General features: G+C 42.4%; 1 protein-coding gene across 1 annotated transcript in view; it reads left to right on the top strand.

Moving 5' to 3' along the window:
* Positions 1-22243, top strand: part of LOC128143487 (tyrosine 3-monooxygenase-like) — a 36439-nt gene extending 14196 nt beyond the window's left edge. Inside the window, exons 7-12 of the mRNA XM_052790752.1 lie at positions 5668-5803; positions 6455-6524; positions 8219-8275; positions 11298-11393; positions 16979-17112; positions 18695-22243. Coding sequence (XP_052646712.1) covers positions 5668-5803; positions 6455-6524; positions 8219-8275; positions 11298-11393; positions 16979-17112; positions 18695-18854 — 653 coding nt within the window. The 3' untranslated portion in view covers positions 18855-22243. The remainder of the gene's footprint in view (positions 1-5667; positions 5804-6454; positions 6525-8218; positions 8276-11297; positions 11394-16978; positions 17113-18694) is intronic.
* Positions 22244-23017: the final 774 nt, after the last annotated feature.

Genomic DNA, 23017 nt, shown 5'->3' with positions numbered 1-23017 from the left:
CCAAGCTGGTGAGCAGAGCTGATTAGCTGCAGAATTTCCTCGTGCAAAATGAGCTGTAGCACAGGGCTTTAATACCAGGCATATCTAGGGACCAAGCTGTAAGCGAGTTTGTGTTTGCTCTGTGAGTGGCTGCAGTTGGTGTAACACTAACCAGCTAATTCCAGTGCTAGCAGCAGTACGGCCACAGCAGCACACTGCTCAGCATGACTTCCACACACAGTTTTTCTATGGGTTTGGCTGTATTTTGTGCTTCTATAGCTATGTTGCTAGTAAAACCTAAACACAAGTACAGGTACATACCTCTCAAATCCATGTTTTTCTGATGCATGAGACAGGATGGCAATGTGTGCTAGAAGAAATGACTTCCAGGAGGTCCGGCTGGTCAGTCAACAGCTACCTTGGAACAACACTCCTTTTTCCGTCCCTGTGGCCCCACACTAAACTCTTTGGTACCTCCTGCGTGGCTGTCAGGAGAGCACAAAGGCTCTGATGCCAGCCTGTAAATGCATGAAGATGTGGCCTTAGCTGAAAGGCCACATAAGAATGCCTGGGCTGACTAGCAATGGGCAGGAGAGGAAAGGAGCCTGCATTTTTTTTATGAGGCTGCAGGCATTCCCAAGGCCAGGTGCTTTGTGTCAACCAGCTGATTTCCTTCCATTATCGAGAGTGGCTAAAGAAAGGTGGTCTTTAAAGCCTCCTTGCTCCTTCTCAGTGACTAGGTGTGCAAGAGAGAGGAGGACAGCTGATCACTATGATGAAATAAATAATAAAAAGTATGGCCTAACTTTAAATAAATTAAATTTAAGTACAGTATTTGGGAAATCAAGTGACCTGCTCCATGTATCAGTAGGTGATCCTAGTAAGCTTATATAAGCTTTGTGTTGCTGAAGAGTTTTCTAAGACATTGCTGGTTTTAGGGAAGATTAAGCTGTTAGATGACAAAGTTTTTATTGCACATTCAGTGTAAGGGAATGGAGGGTTGGCATATCAAAAGTATCTCTCATGAGCACCATCACATCCAGCTGTAGGAATTTTCCTGTGTATGTGTTATGTATTTTCTCACTTATTTTCCCTTCTAGTCAACTATCCATCTTACTTCCATCCTATAGTAACTGGGCTGATAAATACTTTTTCTCATGAAGTAATTGATCTCATCTTATCTCAGTTACACAGTAGCTGACAGCAGTGAGCTCCAGAAATCATGTGATGCTGATTTGGTTACCACAGATATTCATATTCTTTAAGTGAATCAGGTGATTTCAAAGGGGGAGAATTTAGATAATGTAAGAATATCCTGTCATGATACTATTTGTATTGCTTATGTTGCTTGACAGGATTTGATTGCCTGGAGTCTGGGCCTGCTCACTTCTTTTGTAGGCTCTGGTTCTAAATTTTCTCTATGCCATACAAATTGTCCTAACAAAAAAAAAATGCAGTAAAAATAAAATTCTGAAAATTCTACTAATAACGGTTGGAAAGATATTCACAGTGAGTTTCAACTCATCTACTATAAACACAGAGTGTCTAGCGTAAGCTAATTGTCTGAACTATTCTGACTGGGAATGAAAATCAGGCACTTCAGAGGCATTTTATTCCATCCTGGAATGGGTGTGTAAGGAAAATGGAAAGAACGGCTCTCAGGATCGCTGGTCCTACCCTCCTTAAAAAGTAGATAAAACCTGAATTAGCTTAGCCTACAGGCTTTGTAAAAGATTATGCATAGGTGGTACAAAGTTTGTTCAAAAGAACTGTCTTTACAGCTAGACACGATTAAGAGTAAGATATTTTAGTCCCATTATATGGGGTTTTGAACTGATATCTTACTTATCTTCAATAAATCCCTCTAATAAGGTGATTTCACTATGCAGAATACTTTCTAGAGGAGCATGAAGATTGACATTATTGCAAGGTCCCTTTGTAACAAACTCAGTCTGAGTCAGAAGCATCTGCAAGGTCTGTAAAATCTGTGTTAAAGACAGCCTCATGCCAAGCAGCCACTGGGTGAGGGGTATGATTTATAAGGAGTTCTTCTGATTTATTACTAATTTGGGTGGCTTTTACCACCAGTGTCAGCAAGGCCAGAATTTTTGCTCCTTACAACTCATCAATCAACTGTATGCTTAGGCATTTTCCTGTGTTACGGGTGTGCAGAGCTCGACCAACCAAGCCTTAACTAACCTATGCACTGTGATATGTGTCCCAAAATCCCTTGGCATACAGTGGATGTATTTCAACTACAGCCTATGTAGAAATGCATAGTGCAGTTCTTCTTGTCACTGGTTAGCTCTGGGTGAGCCCTGAACTGTCCCACTCTCCCATTTAGGACATAAAGCCCAGCACGTGTTTAGCAGTATTGCTAAATACTGCCTCTAAGGACTGGACCATTCTTTAGCATATGTGATGATAAGACTTTATATAGAATAGAATAGAATAGAAGAGTAGAAGACTATTTCAGTTGGAAGGGACCTACAACGATCATCTAGTCCAACTGCCTGACCACTTCAGGGCTGACCAAAAGTTAAAACATGTTGTTAAGGGCATTGCCCAAATGCCTCTTAAACACTGACAGGCTTGGGGCATCGACCACCTCTCTAGGAAGCCTGTTCCAGTGTTTGACCACCCTCTCGGTACAGAAATGCTTCCTAATGTCCAGTCTGAACATCCACTGGCACAGCTTTGAAAAAACTCTCCTGACGCAGCTTTGAATATAATAAACTATAGGGATGCAGAGAGAGAGAGAGAGGGATATCCTGGAGAGAAAGTGGTCATGTTATAACCAGCCCACAAAGCCAGATAAACTTCCATCTTCTCTTTTACTCAGCAGTATCTGTGAACTCAAGCAAGCAATTCCTTTTAACAATACAAGTTGAACTACAAGATCTGTCTAGTGTTAGCTGGCCTGCTAGTGAGGCTGGTTTGAGCAGAAATAAACTCTACATTGTAAGTATTTCATAATTACTTAAAGGGAATCTAAATAGTTAACCATGTGACCATTTAACATAGCAAGTGTTTTTCTAAAGGGTTAAGTAGATGAACCTAGGCACATCTTTCTTTCTAGGAAAGATGTTTGGATTTAGGCATTCATTGTCCTCCACAGCTGGAAGAAATTACAGCCAGTGAACTCAAGCAAGCTCACGCTACAATGCACAGGCCTGTATACATGAGGTTTTTAGGCCAAGAATTAAGCCTTACAGATCACTTTAGGTCAACAGCTCAAGACCTTCTCTTCAACTCATTTTGATTTCAGAGAGCTTTGTGCAGCAGGTCCAATCAGCCACACCCCCAATTCTCTACTGATTGCTGGTTTTATTGTGCAGTAATGAAATAGAAGTTTGGATTTTGCAGATATTACCTTCAGCAGATAACTTTTTCCTATGGCTTTTCAAGGCAACTGGCCAAGTCTGTTCCATCAGCAGACTGTCTGATTCACTGGCCTATATTTAAAAGGGCATCTCAAGGAACATAAGCTGTAATTTTCATTTTCCCTTCTGCTCCTCCAACATGGATGCTAAAGCAATATAAATTTCCCTAGACTCTTTCACAGTCCTTCCAAAACTGAGTTACTTAGGGCTTGGTTCTTGTCTGATATATTTTTCAGCTGGTGCAGTTTTCACTTCACTCAGACTCAGAATTTAGCCCGAAGATGACCAGATTCTGAGATTTTCACATTCCTCTGGATTAGCTTAGTATGGCATCAGCAGTAAGGGAGTACCCTTCTTGTGCCAGCTCCTGGCCAGTGCCTGAGGAGACACAGCTGATGGTCTCTCAATTCCCCCAAACACCCTGCTTTCTTAACTGGGGAAGGGGGAGAATAGTAAGCTGCTTTACAACCACTTCTGATTCCCTGGTTAACTCTGATGCCTTTGCTCAGCTTATAGACAAAGATAAAGACATAATCTCCATAGGGTTCTTTTGCTGTTGTTCAACTTTGAGGCAGCTCTGTATCCACTACCTTTGAATTCAGTGGAGCAATAGAAGATAACCATGGCAAATGCTAACTGCCTAGTCCCTCACATTGTCAGGTAGAAGCATGCCTTGCTGTCCACTCTTTTTTTGTCCTGTATAGCTTCAGATGTTTTGTCATTTCTAATTCCTCCAGTGAAGCCTTTTTTTTTTCCTTTTCTTCTCTCTCTCTTTTTTTTTTTTTCTAATGAGAGAAGTGCTAATAGCCAGACAGAGCAAGAGAAGAAATGTTGGAAGAAACATTAAAAACCCAAACAAAACAAATCTTGTAAATGGCTTGGTTTCTGGGTGGGATTTTTTTTGTTTGTTTACATAAAATATATTAGGTTCCAGGCTTCATGACACAATAGAATATGGATAGAGAAGGGAGAATAAAGCCATTTCTGAATTTTTGTAAAATGTAGTTTTATGCTTTAAAGAAGATGAAATGTCATTTATGGGAGCTGAGAATGCAACACAGATTTTGAATATAGGACTTCAAAAAGATTATCATTGGCTCTCTTTTAAAGCAGCGATTTTCAATTTTCTTAGCTTTGCAGACCACCAACATGTTTCCCATGGAAATGTAGATTTTGTATTCTGCTGACCATAGGACTGGTTATTTTGTTAGTCATCTCTCACAGACCTTCTGTAGTAACGCAGGGTGTCCTGGGGTAACACTGATAGCACAAGCTGAAATCACGGTGCAAAAGTATTGCATTCTTCTGTCCTGTCCTATAGATACATGCAAAGCAAAACACATATGATCACATCACTGGGAGGCTGTGTAGTTAGTTCTAGACACACATAACGGTGGAAATAAACCAGAGGGGAAAAATAGGTGAGAGCACTGATGGAAACTCTGATGTTAAATGGTTAAGGGCCAAATTCCAGCACCCTAATCTCTGGACCTGTTTGCTCTTTCTCCTATGTGTTCCTATTCTAATGGAGTCCAGGCAGAAAGATAAAATTGATAGCAAGTTTTGCCAGTGCTGAGCTAGTTTATACATGTGGAGCATGCACTGACAAAGGCAAATGAAGCTGAATGGTATGCTGCAATTCTGCCTCTGGGGTATGTTGAACTAGGCCCATTGAGGAACAGAGGAATTGCCCAGACTGGAGCAGACCCATGGTCCACCTACTTGTGACTTCAACACTGCAAGGTGCCAGGGGTTTCAGTGCAGGGAATAAGAAAGTCTGCGGGAGGGGCTAAACAGTAACCTAGCATCAGGGAAGAGCCAGGTGCTCTCAGACAAGTATAGGGGTGGGACATGTCCCTTATCTAACTCCTGTTTGGTTTTTTTATATATGCTGTACAGGAAATGACAGAGATAATCCAAGAATTAATAGACTAGCCAGGACCGAAAATGCAGGTTCTGTCCCCTGCTTCATCATAAGGATCGTATGTGACCTCAGACACATCACTGACATGTGATGTAAATGTGCTAAAAATGTAAACTGCGGTAGGCAGTACTCCCATACCTCGTATCATTGCTGTGTGAGTACATGTAGGATGGATGCTGGGTGATTTGATGTTGCAGTAGTTGGACCCGTGGCACTGCAGGGGCACATTGATAATGATAAGCCAAGATGTTCCTGCTATGCTTAGGTAGAGGGAGCTACTGCAACAGAGCACAAAGCTCCTCTGAAACTGCTTACCTGAAGCAAGTGTGCCACGTAGTTAACCGTAGATATGCCTAAATTCAGTCTAACTTCCCTTTGCAGAGAGAACAGGTTTCCAGCTGAGACCAGCTGCAGGACTGCTGTCTGCTCGTGACTTCCTTGCCAGCCTGGCGTTTCGTGTCTTCCAGAGCACACAGTATATAAGGCATTTCTCTTCTCCTATGCATTCCCCAGAACCGTAAGTTTGATGCCCTGGCACAATCCCATCCTTGTGAATGTGCTGGGGATGATTCTCTTGGGAACAGCTCTGGAGCTCTATCCAGTAGTCCACAGAATGAAACAATTTGAGAAACTGGTAGCTGGAGAGTTAGAAGGGGAAGTCATGCATGAGAGGGTGTGGGTCTCTGTCTCTCTTGCAGTGTTGTCTGGGGAAGGAAAAGACTGGAGAATATCTGGTTTAATCTTTTCATCCTGCCTTCAGTTACCATCTGCTGGGGTTTGATTCCCTGCTGTGAAACTCTCCCAGTAAGTGCTGGCCAGACAGCAGCAATTACATTTCATGAGAAATTACAAGTTCGCACAGACGCTTTTGTTGTAGGCTGGGACAAAACAGAGGCCTTTCAAAGATGTTGTGACATAGGAGACTAGTGCCCGTGCCATCTCAAGTGAGACAATAGCCAAGGTAGTGGGGGGCAGCTGGCTCCTCATGGCAGAAGGGAATGCTCTGTCATGCTCCCTGCAGAGCCAGACCAGGTATGGAGACAGCTAGCGCGGAGCAGCCCTCACACTGGCTCCCTTTGGGGGTCTGTTGGCTAAAGTGCTTCATGGGAAGCTCATGTAGGACAGGAAAAGAGACCTTTATTAAACAGGAAGGTCACTTGTTTTCCAGAGACTGCTGCCATGAGTTGTTGGGTCATGTTCCCATGCTAGCTGACAAGGAGTTTGCCCAGTTCTCCCAGGTAAGAAGCTTGTTCTGCTGGCTCTTTAACCAACTGCTCCGGGTAGCAGGCCAGACGTGCCTTAGAGGCACGCAGCTCACAGTGCTTGAAATGCTATTTTAAGACTCGCTTGTGCCTGAGTCACAACCTCCAGGGGTGGTGGGCTAGCAGTGCCCCGGGAGACATCTCCTCCAAGGGAGCGGTACCACTGCTCCCTACGGACATGGTGTAAAAGGAAGGGCAGGCAGTGCTTGTGGGACTGCTCCGTGGGAGGGCCGTGTGGGTCTGCAGAAGGATGCCAGTGTAGCCTCTGCGGTGCTGCGTGTTTGGGTTGTACTGACTATGCCGTTCCCCTGGCTTCGGGTCCTACACCACATGAACCTAACCAGCAACAGCCATCGAGCCCCCAGGCTGGTTCTGTCTCTGGATGTACATTTTTATCTCACATGATACTTTAATTGTGTCCATCACCATGTCATTCATCAGAGTTGTTTTTCCTTTTACAACTCACCAGATTCTCACAGCATTGCTCACACTGGTGAGGAGGATCCAAAAAGCAAACGGGGCTTCTTTGTACAATAAGGGGCTATTCAGTATGAGCAGTCAGTGTCAGACCCAAGTGAACTTGATGACCTCATATAATTAAAGACTTCAGAACTATGAATGTGCCTCAAAACCATAGCAGAGGGAAGAAGATAACTCATATTCTAGGCTTATCAGTCAGCGGCCAGTGTGGAAATTGGCAATAAGAGCAGAGGGGTTACATGATGTAGGTCCCTGTCAGAATATTGTAAAAAGAAAGCCAGTTCACCTCATATAATGTGATTTCCAGTTGTATCGACTTGGATACATGCCAATTTCTGTTTTGGTCATAAATATTTGTTATTACCAGATTCAGATGAGTAGTACTTAAAATATTCTAGTGATCTATAATTTATTCTGGAAGAAACCTCTTCAGTTCAGTTCAATACCAGAAGAGAAGACACATTAGAAATAAGAGATTATAGCAATTTCAAGACTTTCAGCTTTCCTCTTTTCCCATCTATAACACAGACTATACAACATGGGATCAGATTAAATGAATTTTCACATTTCACTATTTTTTTCAAGAAGTATTTTTGCAGTTGAAATTCACCCCATGAAATTTCTTTTTTGTTCCATTCAACATGAGACGATGAATGGTGAAAATGCCCTAATTTTGTTTGTTTGCTGCATGATATGGCTCCCTGGATAGCTAAGAAGAGACATCTACAGATTCCTATTGTGAGAATAACAATTAACAGGGAGCACAGATGAGAGTAAACAGAATCCTCCCTGCACAGATCTGACCCACTCATAAGGGCTGTCAGAAAGAGTGTGAGAGACAGAAAGGTAATGGCAAAGATGAAACCCACTTTGCTCTCCTTCCTTCTCATGCCTCTCTATAAATCTTTGCCAGGGATAGTCCAGCATTAAGCCAAGAGATGGTTAACTTTATACAGAGAATGCTGAGGATTAAACACTCATCTCATGTGGCTCCCAGTGGTATGTAGCTGGGGGCCAGGGAGAGGTAGGCATCCTGGAAGCCATGGAAGGTCATTTTGGGTGACAAAAACAATGAATAGTTCATGCTATTCATGCTAGAAATGATGTGGTCCTCCCCCTTCCCCTCTTTCTCTCCCTTGGGCTGAATAATCACACTAATGTAACACTGCCTGCTTGCTTACTTGCTTTAGGATATTGGACTGGCTTCTCTTGGATCATCTGAAGCGGAGATTGAGAAACTGGCCACAGTAAGTACAGATGGCAGTTTAATATCGGAGGCAAAACCCAAACGATTCACTGCATATCCCTTACTGTGCAGGGAAGGCTCTTCTCCAGTGTCTCAGATTAGCTACAAAAATGGGACCATCAGCAGGATTGTCTCTTCTCCTCACCCACAGGTTAGGGAGGTGCTAGAGCAGAGGCTGGAGTCCCTCTGGGGGAGCCCAGAAGCATGTGATTCCACCTGAGGAAATGCTTACACTTTTTGCTTCTATAACAATATATTGCTGAAGCTGAGCTTCTACAGTTTCAGCCCCAGGAGAGTCCCAACTCACTTTCCAGATTCACCTAATAGACTGGATACCCAATGTGATTCCTGCATTTTCTTCTACACAAGGTGCAGGGAACCATCAGAATTTGGTTCACCCTGTATTCATTAATGTCACAAAATAGGTGAGCACTTAAAAGCAATTTGAGAGCAGGTACTGTCATTCAGTTCTGAGTCACTAGGCTGTATACATCTGCCAAAACAACTCATGCAGGCCCTTGCTGCCATCTTAACTTGTTCTGAAAGTGGGCTGGAGGCCAGATGATTTTTTTTCTGATAATGACAGCCACATCCCCTCTCGATGATTTTTTTTCAGAGGAGCCTTACTGGTGATTTTTTTTCAGGGGAGGAGAGGAGCCTTACCCTCACCCAGCTGGGTGAGGCTCATTCAGGAAAGGGGGTGGATGGGAGGGCACTGTCACTCCTGAAATTCCTCACCCAGCCCACAGCCCCACTCATGGTGAAGTGGAACAAGGCACTGTGTGAAGGAGATTCTGGCTCACCTAAAATCTGTCTGCACGTATCAGTCCATGGGTCAGGACTAGGTAAGACTAACAGTATTTTTAGAGTTCGGAGAGCAGAAGGAAGAGGCAGTGACATGTCCATACTTCCTCTGTAATTTCTCCTCTCTGGGTCTAGAGAGGCTAGACTAAGGTCAAGATCCATGCCTTTGCTAGGGTTAAAAGAATTATGAGTCCTGGAGAGCCATTTTGCATGGTTACCCAGGTCTTGGTGAGACTGGGTGAAGGCCAGTGGCTTACTTAGCACCCCTCCTTGGCTAGGACTAGATTAGAGATAGAGTTAAGGTCAGAAGAATGATGGGTCTTATACCTGAAATTGTCATAGTATCATCTAGGGTTTGGGGAGGTAGAATAAGGGCACCTTTTTGAAAGGGCTACCTGCAGTTCAGGATCTGTGAGAATACAATTTTGTAAGTGCCATTCATGTATTCTGAACAGTAAACATACTCTGGATTAACATCTCAAACTTTAATTATTTAAAAGTTAGACATCTAATCTAGGCTTATCGTTTAGGTTCCTTCACTAGAAAGTGAAGATAGAGAAGAACCTGTAACGTATTCATTATCCTGACTTCCCCTCTGGAAGTCCCTGTCATTCTCTGTTCTTTATAAAGCGAATGTAGGTAACCAGCTCAGATGATATGACAAAATTTAAGCTACCTAAAAGTTTATTTAAAGAATGTCAACTTTGCTTGTTGCTATGGTCTGTAACATTTGTAAGGCAAACTTTGAGATGCCATTATTTCATTCAGTCCCTGGACTTCTCTAAGCAGGTGGATCCACGCACAAGGGATGGGAAGTTCCCAGTGTTCATGTTGTCCACAGAGTGCCACTAGTACCGTGTCTTGTACCCTGTTAAAACAGTGAGAGCCAAAAGAACCTCACTAACTAAAAGCCAAATACAGGAAAACACTAAAAACAATTCCTCCTCCTCCCATGTCTCATTCTCCAGTCAAAAAGAGCTTCTGCAAAATGAGGAGATACTCGAAAGACTTTTCACTGTGAAATAATAAGAATCAAGATTATTAACACAATAAGAATGCAGAATTATTAGCCGAACTGTAGAGAAAGCAGCTCAGGATTCTGCAGAAAGAAAGATCCTGGCATGCTGTTTCTTTAGTGGTAAATTTTCAGGCTAAACCCAAGTCATAAAAATTATAAGACATGTGAAAGAGGGTAGGGGAAAGAAAGAGAAAGAAAGAAAGAGGCAGAATAGACAGAATAACATAGAGTTTCACATTATTTTACAAACTGCCTGCAGTTCTTTGAGAAGGGTGCTGAGAATGCAATACTTACGGCTAAATGGAAGCCAAGGTCCAGCCCTGTGTACGAGGCAGCAAAGAGCCATGTGTCCCTAAAGGAACCTCGAAGAGTTGTGACACAAAGCCATGTTCTTGAAATGCCTCATGTTTTCCATGTTTTTCTTTTGCACAACACCCATCCAGCTGCTCAGGGGTCAGGCTGTGTCCAGAATTGGTCCTCCACTGTCCATTTCCTTAGATGCTATACTAAGGGAAGGGCGAACAGGTTGGCAGAGCCAAGAGTTGCTTTTCTCCCACTACTGTCCAGCAGGTAAAGGAAATATGGTCCTAAGCATGCTTTATTGTAAGCAAAGCCCAGAGGGATGTATCTTTATTTACTATGGGAGCATGATAAAGATGTAACTGGCATAATCTGAAAGGGTACATTGCTGCTAAGGGATAAGTCATTCTTCAATTCTGAATGCTATCACACAGACAAAGGAGGAGGGAAACTGTCCTTTCAAGTACCTTTCCTAGGGTCTTGAACCCTCTCTGGGGGTCTACCTGTCCTTCCGGAGACTATGGGTTGAAATCTGTCAGCTTCCACTGACTATAATGAAGCTCAGGGCTAAGAGATTGCAGGGTAATTTGTAACATCTTCCAAAGAAAGAAGGGGATAGGACTTTATGACTTTATTTACCCATGTAATTATCATTAGCAATTTTTTTCTTTTTTGGGTGAGTAAGAATAGGAAGAATGGCCAGCTTTGAAAAAATATGTTATAATTTATGTGTGTTATATAAGTTGAGAGAAAAAAGAATTTTCTTAAAATACACAACTACAAAATTTGAAGATACAAAGACATCAAGGAATAAGGATAAAAGAAAATTAAAGGAAAAATGATAAGCTTAAAATTCAGCTGCCCGTTGAGACTGTTTTTCACAAATTGTTCTTATTACCAGCTTTATTGGTTCACTGTGGAGTTTGGTCTCTGCAAGCAAAACGGATCGATCAAAGCTTACGGGGCAGGACTGCTTTCATCTTATGGGGAGCTTATGGTATGTGTCAAATGTATGGTATTGAAAGATTTCTATAATCCAGTTTCCTGAACTCTCTGTTAAACGCAAAATATTGTTTCCTCACATAAAACAATATGATTTAAAATACTGATTTTTCTTTTGCAAAGAAATTAATTCTCCCTTCCCAGAAGCTACTGAGTAGGGGAAGAACTACTGTAGAATTGTACCTGTCTTCCACCTAAAGAGATGAAATGCATCGAAAGCAACCGCCCTATAAAGTACTAGATTTGCTTCTTACTGCTCCTGGCCAGTAGTAATACCGTTGACTTGAACATAAAACTCCTGTACCTTTCTGAATTACTCACTAGAGGGCAATATTATGCCTATTATGAGCTCTGCTACTTCCATTGACAATGCCATTGCCATTCATGCACATATGAATCAGAAAGGCGCCGACTGACTGGACCAAATCAAGTGCAAAGAAACTGTAAATAGCATGGGCACTGACAAAAAGAAAATGCTTTAGTATTTTACATTCCTAAATAGATTTCAAAACTAATCCCAGCTTGAGTTTTATGTAGATGAAAATCTGCGTACACAGGTTTGATACTGCCCTGCCTGGACAGATTAACTGTGGAAAGAGGGACTGTACACCTTTACGGAAAGCTTATGGGCTTCCCCTCCTTTGGACAAACAGCTGATAGGGGAGAGATTAATTTCTCCTCAGTTTTGCAGAGCACTAAAGCAGATGATCAGTTTCTAAGTGCAAAAGCCCTAAGCTGGTATCAGTAGGTCTCAACTGCATCAGGTTTTGCGGATACTGGATGATTTTTTGGAATTAGTAAGAGCCAAAGGAAATTAAAAAGCACTCTTTTCAAACATTTTTATAAACCAGAAATCAATTTTTCATGGAAGATATATTTTAAGCTTAACACATAGACACAGCAGCCTAACAGCCAGCTACATGATACATTCACATGGAACCATGGCTGGACTAGCACAGCTTGGACTCCCGTAACTGGAGATAGTTGGATTGTTATGACAATAAACATATTACAAAACTCTCCTAGTGGTATACGGGTCAGCCTGCTTCCCATTCAATTGACAGAAGGAAGAAACAACATGTTAACATATCTCAAGACATTTATAATAAGCGTCCCAAGAGAGGGGCAGTTGAGAGTTAAAATATAGAAAGGAGAACCCTCCCAGACATTAGCCTTCTTTTTACCACCTGCTGAGTTTAGCATTGGTTTTCTCCCAACACTTGCAATTTGGAGACTTTTGTGAGCAATCTCTGTGGTATATGATTTGCAGAGCTTTCTCTCTTAATAAGCTGAGAGATCTGCATGCTCATCAGCCCTCTAGAGAAATAAACGTGCCTTCCTTTTTACATAGCAGCCTGATGTAGTGTCTGACTGCTCATGTACATGAGCAGAAGTGTGCTAGCACTATCACAGCACTCATCTGTAGAACAGTGAAACATATTGTTTTCAAACAGCAGATCAGTGAGCTCCCCTACAAATTAGGCTCCAGTGCAATGCATTTCGTTTACATGTCTATCTGTTCTAGAATAAGGCTGAAGCTACTGTTTTTCTGAGAATCCTTCAGTATTTGCTATATGCACAGCCAGCAAACAGGAAACCTAGGCTTGCTTTTATTTACCTCGTGAAACCAAAAAGGTCCAATATCAAAGCACAGTTCGTGGCAATATTTATTCTACTCTGCCTGCCTGAATACTTTATAGTTTTAAGTTAAATGCATTTACTTGTTAAACTGGGTACTAAAGGGCAGAGGTAATCATGTCTCCAATACTTATGCAGCTTTCATAGTAATATGCCTCACAGGATCTATCTGCAGGATGTTACCTCCTTTTTCTGTTTAATTTTGACAGAGATGAAGGTAAAAGTCCTATCAGAAATGCTCAATTTTGGTGGCTGGAGTTGAGTGTACCAGACCTGTGCTCTCTCTCCTTTCTTTCTATCCTTTTCTTCACCAGACACCAACAAGCTCTTCCGCTTTTGATTAAAGTAGTAGGCAAGAACTGCCTGTTCACAAAACTGTGCTATATAACGCAAAAGGATAACTGCATCTCAAATTCCCTACCTCTAAAGTTGACAATGGAAGTAGTAACTGCCCTTGAGTTGATAAATGGCAGATTCTTGTCATTACTTTTATCATCAGTTGTTGTTGGGTAATGCTGCTGGATAAACTTTTGATACCGCTGGGCCCACCTAGGTCTTCACCCATCATATTACTGAAATTACATGCAGATCTGACAGCATTTATATTCAATAGGTAATGAAGAAGGACTACCCTCCCTTCCAAAAGTGTGTCCATCTTGCATGTAACACCTAAGGCAGTCTGAAGATGGGCAAGGAGTTCACCAGCAATGCTGCTATGTGGCCTGTACAATCCCTATGTGAGCTCTACAAGTTCATCACTGTGCAGCTTTTGGGACAACAGCTTAGTGGGTTCTGTGCTCTTCACCTTGAGCATCTGAAATGTCTTGTACACAAATTAATTATATCCATGGCCTTAAGTGCTGAAGTTTTCTCTTACGGCTTACTGATTCATCTCACAGATTTTTATTTGGAACAAAACTGAAATACAGAAATGTTTCCATTTGATCATTCTAGTCTGCATAAGCATCTGATTCTAACTTCAGTGTAGATAGTGGCAGCGTGAGTAAAGTGCTGAGGTCCTATGCCTAAGCACCTGCTAGCAACTTGAAAATGTATACCAACTGTTTCTTTTACAGCTGAAAAGAGGAAATATGTGTAGTGCAGTGTTTATTTCATAGAAGGGGTTTTTTTTAGAAATACAGCAGTGGCTAAGCAGTTTTGTTAAAGATGAAGATTAGAAGATAGTGAGGCTCATGATAGCCTTCTGTTTCTTGCAAAGCTTACTTTGCAGTCTTAGACTGGCTCTCGGGAAAGCTCTAGGTAAGTTTTGCTACTGCTTGGGAGAAAGCCATTGTCCATCCTGATAATTATCTGCCAGTCATCTTAGTATGGGCTTCTGCACAGAGGCCCAAAACTCAATTCCATATCATTTAGCTGATTGACATATTTGGCACAAGTAGACTCTCTGCAGCTCACGTGACGGAGAAGACAGGCTGCAGCAACCTGCGCAGAGGAGAGGTTTCCTCATCACTGAAGGCTTCTGAACCAGAAATAGCAGGATGATTTGGTCACTGAGGAGACAATAAAGGCGTAAGTTATTAAGGCTAGGTGGTTGGCTACAAGAAGATAACATCTAACCAGCTGGAGAGGGTGAGCAGCAGTACGTCCAGCTAATGTTATGTGAGAACTTAGCCTCAGCAAGGAGCCTGGGAACATCCCTGAACTGCAGCCTGGACTAGCCTGTCTGTCAGTGTGTGACTGTAATCCAGGGAACCACATCCTGACTATGAAATCTTCAAAATGTTTTCCTCTTCTCCACAGCACCCACTCTGACCAGTTTGAACTCAGCTTCAGGTAGTTATTTTCTGTGGATGAGCTGATCCTGCCCAAACTCAGGGCGTAACTTGGGCGAAAGGCAGAGGATGAGAGGTAGACCTAGACACCCCTGCATGAGACTTGCACTTGAATCCATGTTGTCTAACAAATGATTTAGTGACAGCAGCTAGGTATCGGAAGGGATAGGATAACCATACCCAAGTCTAAACTGAGCAGTTGTAATGGGTCTGACTGCTGGCCAACCTTGCCTCCTCTGAACTGTAAGAATTCCTCCCCAACAGCTCTCGGTATTGCACTGTTTATTTCACTGTATTCTGTCAGCTGTTCTACATTATCCAAAATGCTTCTCCTGTTAACACTCAGCTGGACTCTGTCCTACATACTGTAAAATCTTATGGCTCATACCACACTTCTGGCAGCACTCAGTGCTACATATCCTTTTCTTGCAGCACAACAAGTACTTAACTTGTAGAGGCCTTTAAGGCCATCCGGTTTCAAGCTGAACTTCCACTGAAATCAATGGGATTTCAGTTCTGCTTCAACACTGACAGCATAGCGGGACCCCTGTCAGGTTTTGGGTTTCTGAAATCTTTTCCCATTAGTCCCCAGAGCTTCTAAGATTATAAGAGCAGCCTCATGTTTGTGTATACCATCCATCTTAGGTTGTATGAGTGCTCTCCAAGGTTTATTCTTCAATTACACACTGCAAATGAAGAACAGGAAAAACACCATCTTTTAGCATTTTATATTCTTGTTCTTCTCTTTTTTTAAAAAAGCCCTGTATTAATTTCTGCACCAGTTCTCCAGCAAATTGGCCTACTGGTTAAGGCAGGCCTCCAGTGATGGAGAGTTCAGGCTCAGTTCAGTGAAATACCTAAAAAAGTGCTTAAGGGTACTGTCTGAATTTTTCCAGTTAGCAGATTGAGCTGAAAGTCTTGTGCGGTGTCACCCACTCTTATCAGTTATTTACAGGTACCATGGGAGTTGGCATTTGGATCATAAAATAGTGAAGGGAGCCTTCTGAAGACTGGGGAAGAGGAGAGAAAGACAAACAGGCAGATCTCAAAGAAGGGGTGGGTACTAAAAGACTGTCCCTAGGTGGATGGGGCCCACTGTCCAGGCTGAAGGTGGAAAGAAAGGTCTCGACGTTGACTGGGATGAGGTGCCTTTTTCCTTTTTGTTTGTACCCAGGACACTTCACCAAAGTGGCCATGCCACGCACCAACCTGGCCAACCGGAGGCCAAACTAGCTTTTAGGCACATCTACGGTGCAGTTCAAATGTCACCGGAGCTGACCTAGCTTTAAACTATCTCACTTGGGTTTCAGGGGCAGGTAAACTGTGCAGGAACTCGCTTTAAGCCTGAGCTGCGCCTCCTTCCCAGGACCCTGTGCAAGTCCCAAGCGACCAACACCAATACCCATGCAATCACACTGTCACCAGTTCTGCTGCTGGCTGGTTTAAAGGTATCTCCAGTACGTGTAAACAAATGATAGATGTGCCTATGGACTGCGGTGTGGACATAAGTGGCTTCCATAATCCTCCTGTCTGCCTGAGGAGACAATGTAGAAGAACCTGAGAAGAACACAGAGAAGAACCTCTACGGGCCCAAAACACAAACACGCACACACAGATTATAGTGCATATTTATAACTTGGGTTGCAGGGAAGCTTTTAGGCTGCTTAACTGGCATGGGAGCTGTGCAGAAAATACCAGGAGCATTCTGTCTGTTTGTCAGTGCAGCAGGAAATGTGAGATTTGTGACATGGGCTGGGGACTTTGAAATAGTGCTGCACAGGACTCTGAATCATCTATGATATTAGCTGAAAAAAGCAGCATGATATTATTTTTTCTTTTAGATATTCAGATTTTGAGGGGTGGCATAGACTTTCCCCTCCCTGTCTGAGAACATGGCTATGGCACCCAATTGTACATCACTGTAATACAGGAAATATATCTTTCTTTTTTTTTCCTTTTTCTTCTTTTTAAAAATTATTTATTATTTCGTTTATTAACTGCTAATTGTGAAAAGCAGCTTTCACCTGTGAAAGAACAGGACTTGATATTACGTTTAATTGTTCCACAAAGAGCATTTCACAACCCAGTAGGCACTAATTCTCACCATGTTCATTCACCTGCTCTAACCTGTGTTGTTCCCGTTACAAAGTACGCTTTATCAAACAAGCCAGAGTACAAGCCTTTTGATCCAGAAGTGACTGCAGTTCACCCCTATCAGGATCAAGCCTTCCAGCCTGTCTATTTCATAGCAGAAAATTTGGAAGATGCCAAGGCCAGGCTTCGGTAAGTAAAGTGTTTGTGGGTATTTTCATTGAGGGGGGCACACCGGATTGAATCCTAATCTCAAATGCCTCTACCACTGCTGCAGTCACCATGCCAGGCTACCTCCCTGTGCACTTCATCTGCACAGCGGCTTTTTTACAACAAAGTTAAACATGAGATTGTTTATCTCAGAAAAGCTTCACAGAAAATCATAACTACATATTGTTATGCCCTGTCCCATGCCTCATTTTAGCAATGCCTCATTTTAGCAACTTCTGAAGTAAATTCTGTAACTGAATAGTGAGAGTAGAGCGCGATCCCACAGTTGGGGTGCCTATGTGCTAGTCCATACAAATAGGAGGTTGTGAAGAACTGATTTACCCAAGGTCACAGGGAAATTTTATAGCAGACTGAGGAATTAACATGGATCAGCAGGGGTCTTAAAAACAAGATTGCCTTTCTCCTCTGATTATATCTGCACAAGAATGCAGAATCAGCATTCACAGGCAATCTAATTTCTACAAAGTAGCTGACTGCAACCTAAATAACGTTATTTCAAATTAGCTTGAGGTGTTTCTAAATGCATTTCTCTGTTATGTTATGCTGTAAGGATTTTTTTTTTTTTAAAGTAAGCACGGTTTAAATTCTGGCCTTCATCTCCAACAGTTAGAATAACATGACCAATTCTGGCTGGAGGCAGGAGGCTGGTTGTGGAGCTACTGGGGAACATGTAGGAGCTGAAATGAGGAATTTATTAGAGGAAGAGAACCTGGGCCAGACTTCTTCCCTACTCCCCCCACCTCTTCCCCAGCAGCAGTCTGCTGGGGTTACAGCAATGGCAAATTAGGCCCCTCATCTTAAATCTGAAGGTTCACATTAAATTATTAATGTGTGTAAAAACGTGGCTGAGAATTCACTGGCAGAAAAGAGAGGACTTTCAAGAGCATTTGACCCAGGCAGACCTGAAAAGAACTTACAAGGACAAGGAATACACCATTCTCAGACTCGAAGCTTTTTCATACATTTTTTCAAGATAATTGCACAGCCAAAGCTGCTCAAAATAACCGAAGGCACAAGAATCTGTTAGAACGGAAAACATAAGGCAACATCAGTACAGGGGGTTCCTACCAGCATGTACTTAATGGAAACATTGTCGAAAATGGCAAGCAGTCATGTTTTTTCTTTTAATAGAGACAGCAAAATAGCCCAGGATGCCTAGCATCAACAGGTTTTTAGAATTTTACACAGAAAGAGCTACTCCAGGTTATTTCTTGGAAGTGAAGGCAGCAGACTGTGTTCCTGCATTCCTCAGCTTGTGGTTGTAATAACTCTGAATTGTGTTAACGTAGAGCTGTGAGAGCACAGACGGGTCTGAGCCAGCCACGCTGTAAAGGAGGCACTGCAGATCTTTTGGGCTGCAAGTAGTTCAGCCGTGGGGAGGATGTACTGCACCAGACAACGTTAGAGAGTAACAGTGAGGAGGTGTCACGGTAGCTTCTGCTCCCTGATAAGTCCACACCTACATGCTGAAAAATTAGGTCCTGCAGGTTTTACACTTCGGGAAATGGCTTCTGAACTAGCAGCTCTGTCTTCTTCCCCACAGAAACTATGTGATGAAGATGAAGAAGCCTTTTTCTCTGCGCTACGACCCGTTCACCAGCAGCATAGAGGTTATGAACACACCTCAGAAAGTCAAGAGGGCACTCTGTCAAATGAGAGGGGAACTGAAAAACCTCTGCTTGGCCCTTGAAAACCTCTCTTAAAACTACAGCAGTACATCTCATCTGGCACTGAGATACTTGTAGACGGTATCAAGACAGCACTTGAAGATTTAGTGATGAAGTTGTAGTTGCATGCGAAAATCTTTAACACACAAAACAGGTCTGTCAAGCTGATCTTTTCACTGTAATTTAGGCTGCTGACTTAGCCACATTAATGAGTTCCTATTGAGTGTGTTTCAATGACAAACGAGACCAAATTACTCCAATTTTTGGTAGGTGAGATGAGCTACAGCTGTTTGGAGTGTATTTATCTGTTATTATTGGACTCTTACAGGTTTTTTTATTCACCTGCCACCTTTTCAAGTTATCTGTCACAAAATAGCACAGTAACTCTTCAGCCACACAGTCTTTTACTTGCTGCTTAAATGACATGATCACAGTCTTTTAGGTTGGCTAGCTGCCTACTGTCAGCAGCCCTTGCAGCTAGCTCATTTCTGCTAGCAATTACTATCAGCTATTGTGCTCACAAACTATGAACGGTTCCCTTACAATGTGCAAATGCAAGAGTTTGTAAGAGGAACCCTGTACTTCTGCTCACTATTTATTTTTTAGACACTCATCTCATTCAGTAGCCTTCAAATATGGCAAAATAATTTCCTGTCATATTGAGATCACAGAATATTTGTCCCTTGGCTAAAAAAAAGCAGAAAATAATAGGCCCATGATACTCTGGCTCTGCCACATACAAGGATGCTTAATTTGAAAGGGAAATATGGATTCTGGGAAGGAAATTTGGGTGTTAGAAAGGATTTTCAAAGAAGCCTTTAAGAAATAGAGTCCCATTGGTTTTTCATGGGATTCGGACACTCCTGGAGACCTTTAAAAATCTTTGTTTCCTATCGATGTCGTGATGATTGTAGTAATAACCAAAAGGCCAAATCAACAGAACATCTAGTGTAAAACCTGAGATCACCCACTAGCAGCCCTATAGCTTTGCTATGGAAACAATATCAGATGTGTGCTCCAACTCATCTTGCCTCACCTTGTCCCTCTCTGAGACATGTCTGAAATTTATCTACACTCTGCAGGTCATGTTTCCCAGAATCAATCCCATAACGGCCTTTTCCAGACTTTGATGCTCTTCGTGTCCTGTTCCTTCCTCTCCTGCCCACAAGCAGAGACTAGTTCAGGAAAAGAAGACGAGGCTCATGCCTAGAAGGGTTCCCTCTTCTCTTAGCAGCACTGCAAACAGCTGGGGTCGATGCAGGTTACAGGTATGGCATAAGCAGGGCAATGTGGATCTTATGGCTTCAAGCTGTGTGACATCCACAAATGTCAAGGTCGATTTATCCTGCGCAGCTTAGAAGCTCTACTTATTTTTGGAAAAGTATATTTAGCACGTGGGAGACAGCAAGCTTGTCCACTGCTGTCCACTAACTGCCAGTGTACACGGTCTGAACTCTGAGGTAAATGTGAGGTGGTTTGGCTCTTGATGGAAAAGGAGTCATCGTCTTTGCCTTAACTGGTCACCGTGGGATAGCAGCATGTACAGAAATTCACAACAGAGCAATTCACATGCTGTTACTTCATACAGAGCTTATCTCACTGTAATTTGTCTACGTGCCAGGCTCTAAAGAAACTGTCTTATTGAAAGTTAATGGGATTTTGTCTCTTAAATCTTCATGTCTATAAGCACTTCAGAAAATTTTCCCATGGGCAGTAATAGAGTATTCCAGATCTGGGGAGATGCTGCAACTGCTGCGTTTTATTAAAATGTGGTGATGCCTGAAAAATTTGGAAGTATCTTGACAAAAATGGCTATGAGACCCCTTCCTCTCAACAGCAGGAACATCCCAAGTTCTTTCTTTTTTTCATTTAAGTCCAGGATTCTTCTACTCTACTCCAGGAAAACACTTGCATATCATAAACCCTGTTTTGCTAGAGATTCATATAGGGACAGGGCTGAAGTGAGTTCCTTTGCTTCCAGTACATTTCTGCTGTGATGGAGGATGATCTCTCAGCATACTTTTATGGATTTAATTCTACTTCTCCTGCTCTCTCTCACACACACACACAAATATCATTTCTCTTCAGAGCAATTTGTTTTGTTACATATTGTAATAATTTATCTGTCCACTTCCTGCCAATTGGTGCATAGGCAAAAATGCTTGATAGCTCACAACAGATTGTTTTCAGAAGTATTATTTTCATCAATCAGTTGTTTTACAGTGAAAATTGAACCATGTGCTCCAGTTTTGTGTGTTTTCTTTTTCTTTTTCTTTCTTTTTAAGTGGAAGATAATGGCAGAGCGGAAGAGCTATCACAATATTTTCTATAGATGGACTCTCTAGGCCATAGGGTCTTTTTCATGTATTCCCTCTGAAACGGTTGAATGTGGAGTTTAGACTTGAGTTTGGCTATTGCTCAGAACAGACCTATATTTGGAAGAAACGAGAGACCTGATGGATTTGTTTTGCCCAAGGCCTCACACTTTCCTTGGAGGCACTCCAGGCCCGCCCACACACCCTTGTCTTTTCCAGTTCCTGTAGCAAGGAGAGAAAAAGAAACCATTTGGAGCCAGATTCTCCCACCCTTACACACGCTGAGTAGTACCCGATCTCTCCAGCAATCCCAGCGACAGCACTGAGCCTATTTAAGGTGCTGTACACACACAGTAAAAGCAGGATTATCAAAACCTCTGTGGGTATACTTGCTTTTTTATTGTCTTAATGACAGTCAGCCGGCATACGCGGCTAGGGTAGGCTCCAGTGAAGCTTAGCAAAGCTTCGAAAGTAATGAATTCGGCTACTTAAACTTTTAAGAAGCAGAAATCTTTTCCAAAGGAGGCAAATCTTTCCCTCCCTACTCAGGCAAAACCTACCCCAGGATGGCCATGTTTGACACTCCCCTCTAAGGAGATCCAAATTCTTTTCTGATTCAGTGTAGTGAGAAAGCAAAAGCCGTCAGGGTTACATCCTTATGAGGTACACTGGTCATGCTGCTCTTCCAATAGTCATTCTTTCATTTCCTCACCGAAGCCAAGAAGTACCTTATACTCCTGTCAGCCTAAGGCAGGCGTGATGGGGAAGGCAGTGATGGGGCCTCCCGATGAAAATAACGGCACAGAGGAAAAAGCACCAACCAGTAAAAATATGTCTTTTTGTTAGTTTGCATTTCAGCAGTTTCACATTAATCTTGCACAAGAAGGCTCCAAAGACAAGTAAAACACATCTTGTGACTTGAAACTGAACTGATGAACTCCCCATGGGTCCTTTGCTTATCCCGATAAACTTATTTTTCCTAGATGGAGTGCATTTAGAACAAAACAGTGTATGTTATTAAATCTGTATTGTGTTGTTCTGTTATACATGGGAGAGTTAGTAAATTCAGTTCGTGGCTTTCAGTTTGTTTTGTTTTTTGGCTAACCAAGTCTGTCCTCTACCAATTTTGGTCCACCTTCAAGCCTCCAGCTGCTTCACTGCTTCCCTGCAGATTTACTAGGGATGCCAAGGGTACCACTGTGTAAGGAGAATACACAGTTGTGCAATTTGGGGAATTTGGCAGGACAGGAAGAGGAAATTCAGGCAGGCCTCCCACCCACTCCCATGAGAAATAGTATTGTATTACAAGGCAGAGCTATCATCCTCAGAAAGACCTTCTTGATCACTTCCCTCTGGTTCCCTTAACATTTCAACCTTTATACTACATGGTGAATGTAAGCCTTACTTAACCAATTAAAGAAATACCAGAGGCGTGGAGGTGGGGGGGTGGGGGGGGGTAAGGAAAAAAAAAGGATCTTCCAAGAAAGGAAACTTCATTACACTCAGTCTTCCTTGTCTCTGCTGATCCATGAAGGAAAAAGCAAATTAAAAAAACCAAACTTCCATGGAAATGGTAGTGTATTCCTGAAGAAACCTAAACCATGAAATTGTTCCATGTACAGCTATACACACAAAGATCGCCTTACTCCCATCACTGAAATGCTGTAACTTACCCAGTAAATCACGACCATCAATTAACCACGCACAGAAGCGTTACATGACTGCTTGAGGTAGGAAATGAAGCTCCCAGGAAAAACCCTTTGGTAGCATTGCCTTACGTACGTACTGCAAAAACAGAAGGTTCTCTGGAGCCTGCTTCCATAGATAACTTACAGCATGGAGAAATTCCAGCTGGCAAAGAAACAGATGGGTATATACATACAT

This window comes from Harpia harpyja, chromosome 6 (assembly GCF_026419915.1).
Source record: "Harpia harpyja isolate bHarHar1 chromosome 6, bHarHar1 primary haplotype, whole genome shotgun sequence".
Lineage (NCBI taxonomy): Eukaryota > Metazoa > Chordata > Aves > Accipitriformes > Accipitridae > Harpia > Harpia harpyja.
Note: the sequence above shows the minus strand (reverse complement) of the source record. Positions and strands in the feature narration are given on the sequence as shown.